At 40.4% G+C, this 5,598-nt stretch overlaps 1 gene segment (V, D, J or C); it reads left to right on the top strand.

Moving 5' to 3' along the window:
* Window positions 1–509: 509 nt before the first annotated feature.
* On the top strand, window positions 510–1,067 carry LOC110324120. The segment is given in 2 exon segments: window positions 510–555; window positions 637–1,067. Coding segments are annotated over 2 exon segments (477 nt in total).
* Window positions 1,068–5,598: the final 4,531 nt, after the last annotated feature.

Genomic DNA, 5,598 nt, shown 5'->3' with positions numbered 1-5,598 from the left:
GGTAACAATCATGTCATGGAAGTGATGGAAATCCATTTCTAGCAGTGGGTACACAGACATTAGAAAAAAAGAAAATTCTGCTCTTCCATAAAGCCTACAGAGTAAAATCTTATCTTGTGGACTTGGCAGATTGATCCTTGTACACAGAACATGCCTTAATTGGTCTTCATGCTTTTCAACCATGTCACGATGAATCAAATCTGCAAACTCCTTCATATAGCTAGAATAAATTGCTATGTGGAGATAGGAACAAAGTAAACTGGAAACTTACTGTCTTTCCTCTCATTTAAATTCTCAAACTAGCTTTGCAACTCCAGATAACATAATCCCCAGTCTCAGCATTTGAAATGGCTGCAAAGAGATGTGATACTATTTATCACATGTGATGATCTCAGAATTGCATTCTTCATGAATATGTAAATCATGGTTTGTGGTTGTAAATACAGGCTGTCCAAACATCTACAGCACCACATTAGTACCCTCTAGTCCATGGGCACAGAGGTTCAAACATGGGCTGGATTTGGATCATGCTCTATCTGCTGGCAGCAGTTACAGGCAAGTGGACACCTAGTCTTAGGCATGAGGGGTAGAGACAGGATGAAGTGAAATACCTTCTACTTTGTTTTCTCTCAACAGGTATCCACTCCCAGGTTCACCTACAACAGTCTGGTTCTGAACTGAGGAGTCCTGGATCTTCAGTAAAGCTGTCATGCAAGGATTTTGATTCAGATGTCTTTCCTATTGCTTATATGAGTTGGGTGAGGCAGAAGCCTGGGCATGGATTTGAATGGATTGGAGACATACTCCCAAGTATTGGTAGAACACTCTATGGAGAGAAGTTTGAGGATAGAGCCACACTGGATGCAGACACAATGTCCAACACAGCCTACTTGGAGCTCAACAGTTTGACATCTGAGGACTCTGCTATCTACTACTGTGCAAGGCACAGTGTAGCAGCTCATATGTGGAACATGTCAAAAACTCTGAATGCAGGAAGCTATTTGGGGTCTGATATTACCACAAAAAATAACCAAAGCAGTTGCTCAAAGCCTGTGGTTAAATATTGAAGAAAAGAGCAACAGGAGTAAGAATTCAGACTATTTGCATAAAGGGGTTTCACTAATCAGCCTGCATGCAAAAAATCAGAGAGCAGTAAGTTTGAAGTTACTAATATCAATCCACATATTCCTATAACCATGTCAGTGTGAGCACATGTCTACCATATTTGGGTCAATATCTTTAATGAAAGTGTTTGATCACATACTGAATCAATTTCCAGTTCCTAGGAAATGACTGGTATTACTGTTGAATTATTTTACTATTAACAAAATTAATTCATAAACCCAGTATGTAATTCATGAGATCTGAGGGTTAGATTCTGAGACCAACTATAATCACTGCTTCTACATTCATTGCCTTGCCTAGTTGTAATTTCCTTTCCTGTAATCACATCCTGTTTCAGGACAGTTGTGAGACCATTAAAGGTAGCATGGTCCCCATTTGAGCTAAAGCTAGAAGTCCTAGAGGTTCTGAAGGGACAGTAGGAGCTTTGCCTGATTCGGGGCACCAGGTGCTGTCACTAGCTGCAGCCCACCATAGATTTGTGGCCACCAATCACATAAGGGCAATACCCCAATCCCCTCCACAAGTAGATGAGGAAAAGAATGTGACCTGTGGTTAAGTAGGCTTAAGACAGAGATCACCATTCTAATGAGGTACTTAGAGGCCTGGAGGGCTTAGTCAATAAGGTTTCCTTCCCATGCATTCCTCCCTGCAAAAGGTATTTTATCTCAGGCCCACCCTGAGAAGTGGGGTATGGTTTTACATATCCACTTTCTGCCTTGACAGTAAATGTCTTAAAACCAGGACTGTCTCTTTTCATCAGGACCTGCCATGGTGAGCCTTAGAGATAGCCTTCACCGATAGAGCCACTATTTAATCTCTTGTAGAAGGCCTCTCTGTGCTCCCAAACATGACCACCACCAAGCTCAAGACAAGTATGCTGCCTTCAAGCTAAGGACTATCACATTGGGACCAGCTGGAGCTTCCTCTTTCCCCTCCCCACCTTCCCTATCCCTGGGCTAGATCCAGCCTGCCCTGCCCCACGCTACTCTTCTGAGGCTCCCAGAGGTGACTGGATGACCAAGTGCCTGAGAACCAGACAGCCCTGGCATCCTCACAGGCCCAGGGACCTCCGAACCAACTCAGGCTGTCCATCTCCTCAGACAGTGTGCTTCAGCACCCCCTGGAGCAGTGACACAGTGCTTTGCTACAGCCCACATCCACCCAGTTGGCATCATGGCGCAAGTGTCATGAAATTTCGAGCTTCCTGCTTCCTGCTTCCTACCTCACTGGGTGGCCGTGCCCTGTGGCAGCACAGCCTTGGGACCCACAACCCTATAGAGAGTGACCCTTAGTGACACAAGACCAGTTTTTGGCGTTTTGGGATACATGGATGTCACACTTATCTGTGCTTTGATGAAGACTGTTCAGTTTGAATAACCATGCAAGCAACAGTAAGTACAGAGACATATGATGCCTATGATCTCCAGTGGCTTGACACAGAATCATAGCTGAAATCACTGTTTTTTTGTATGTTATTCCAGCAGAGTTCTATTTCATGAGATATCATCATGCAAAGAACTGATAATCTCATCTCAGTGATTCCTTTTGATAAGTGTGAGTCATCTTCTCTAATTCTACATTATAACATAGGCAACTGTATATTGAGTTTAAAAAATAGTACAAGAAATAACAGTGAATTTCCAAAGCACAGTCCAGACTTCCTCTAGATGCAAAGCAGGAAACTGATCACCATGAAGCAGAAAATTTGAACTTCCTCATTTGGAACTAGATAGATCCTACAAGTAGTGAGGGCAGTATTTAGTATGGTTGTTAGAATATAACTGGAGGACTAATTCTGGAGAATTCTACTCAAAGGGCCACAAAATTTATACTACATGCAAGATAACTCAGGTTTCTGAGCTCATGGGTATTGGTGCATATGAAGAAAGCTGTGTCTCTGGTTTTATGTTCTTTGATCCACTTAGACTTGAACTTTGTACACCTCAACAGGGGAATGGATACAGAAAATGTGGTACACTTACACAATGGAGTACTACTCAGATATTAAAAACAATGAATTTATGAAATTCTTAGGCAAATGGATGTAACTGGAGGATATAATCCTGAGTGAGGTAACCCAATCACAAAATAACTCACTTTATATGCACTCACTGATAAGTGGATATTAGCCCAGAAATCTAGAATATCCAAGATACAATTTGCAAAACACAAGAAAATCAAGAAGGAAGAACAACACATGGATACTTCATTCTTCCCTAGAATAGTAAACAAAATAACCATGAAAGGAGTTACAGAGACAAAGTTTGGAGCTAAGATGAAAGGATGGACTATCCAGAGACTACCCCATCCAGGGATCCATCCCATAATCAGCCACCAAACCCAGACACTATTGCATATGCCAGCAAGATCTTGCTGAAAGGACCCTGATATAGCTATCTCTTGTGAGGCTATGCCAGTGCCTGGCAAATACAGAAGTGGATGCTCACAGTCATCTATAAGATGGAACACAAGNCCCCCAATGGAGGAGCTAGAGAAAGTACCCAAGGAGCTGAAGGGGTCTGCAACCTCATAGGTGGAACAACAATGAGCTAATCAGTACCCCCAGAGCTCGTGTCTCTAGCTGCAAATAAAGCAGAAGATGGCCTAGCTGGTCATCATTGGGAATAGAGGCTCCTTGGTCTTGCAAACTTTATATGCCCCAGTACATTGGAACACCAGGGCCAAGAAGTGGGAGTGAGTGGGTAGGGGAGCAGGGTAGGGGGAGGTATAGGGGACTTTTGGGATAGCATTTGAAATGTAAATGAAGGAAATATCTAATAAAAATTTTAAAAATTGAAGAAAAACAGAAAGAAAGAAAACAGTGATTGGTGAAGGGGCACACCATTCTCAATTCTCAATGGGGGCGCTGATGGCACCAGAGTTCATATATATCTTATTATTGTCTACCTTCTGTGATGTCATCAGTCTTCCCAAGAATGTTTAATCCCTGTAATTTCAGAACATGGCTCACCTTCACTACAGAAACATCTGGCTACTTCTTTGTAAGCTTAATATTTTTTAAAAACCTACATTTAATAAAGGTTCACAAATGATTCAACAGTCCTTCTAGCCCACCATGCAAAAGTGGGAAAAAGAGATGATATATAGGACAAGGGAATATGGACCATTTTAGAAGTAGTTTTGGAGCAATTCCAATCTCCTTTTGTCAGGATACCAGCAGTCCAGTAGTGTCAAGATGCCAAACTTGAATCAGCAGTGGTCTAGCACTGTCAAGCATAAACCATCGGGCTTCTGTTAAAACATCATCAGTCTGAGGGAGCAACTGGAACCATCTGGGATGCCAGGAGAAGTCCTCTGCAATCCCTATCTCAAGTAAGCAAAGATCACTGAAGATTCTAGACCAACGAAGACTTGCAAATCTAGCTAGGCAAGTGGGTATCACTGTTCATTGCATTTTTTTTATACTCTTTCCAAACATGTGTCCTCCCATGGGTCTTGGCTTAGCAAAATACCACCTGTCTGCATCACCTGACATATCCAAAAACTTCCCCTTAGCACTCCCCTTTTAGTTTAAGAATTGTCTTTTTCATAAAACTAACAATGCACATAAAAATTTATAAAAACAACAAAACTGGAACTTTAATTAAACAGCTTATGTACAATATAGTCTAACAAACCAACCTTAACTTTCTATAAGATGCAATAATTCAACCAAAGAAACTTAAATTTATTTTAATATACAATTAAAACTGAACGATTGGAATACAATAAATAAAACAACTTTAAAATTCTATCAATATGCAAAAATTGAAATGAAACAACCTGATATATCCATCAATACACAATAATTTTAACCTAAAAGCTTAGATGAAAATAACCATAACACAACAACCAACACCATCCCTCGCAACTTGAGGGATTGGGAGGATGGTCTTCTTATAATTGCTTCATGTTGAATTGTAGTGAAAGAATTCCAGTTAGTGGTCCAAGGAAAGTATATGGTTAATATGAAAAAGAAACTAGCTGTGGCATTTGTTGCCCAGTTTTGCTTTTTATCCATTCTATGTGTTTTCTCTTAAGTCTATGTGTTGTCTGTTGGTCTATGTGTTCTCCAGTATCTGTGTGACTGATCATTTGGGCTTGCCTTTTGAAGTTGATTTGCACACATTTTTGAAGAAATCAAATCACCCACTCTTATTTGTTTTGTGAAGGCATTCATGTCTCAGCTGATGAAAGGATTTTCCTGGTCAGATCTACTCTTTATAAGTTTTGTAGGCAAGCATATTTTCTCATTCCCTGTAGACACATAAACATAACCACGTCCACATCTTAAAACAATATGTACACATTCTTATATAGTATATTTATTGGTTATTTACTCAGTTTTTTTCAATAATCCAGTGTCTCCCAGCTGCTATTTTTTGCCAAAACTGAGAAACTTTAGAGTTAACACGGCATTATTTAGTCTGTCATTGAAGGTTTTTAATTTCCTTTTTTTGTTGTTGTTGTTTA

This window comes from Mus pahari, chromosome 7, assembly GCF_900095145.1.
Source record: "Mus pahari chromosome 7, PAHARI_EIJ_v1.1, whole genome shotgun sequence".
Classification (NCBI taxonomy): Eukaryota; Metazoa; Chordata; class Mammalia; order Rodentia; family Muridae; genus Mus; species Mus pahari.
Note: the sequence above shows the minus strand (reverse complement) of the source record. Positions and strands in the feature narration are given on the sequence as shown.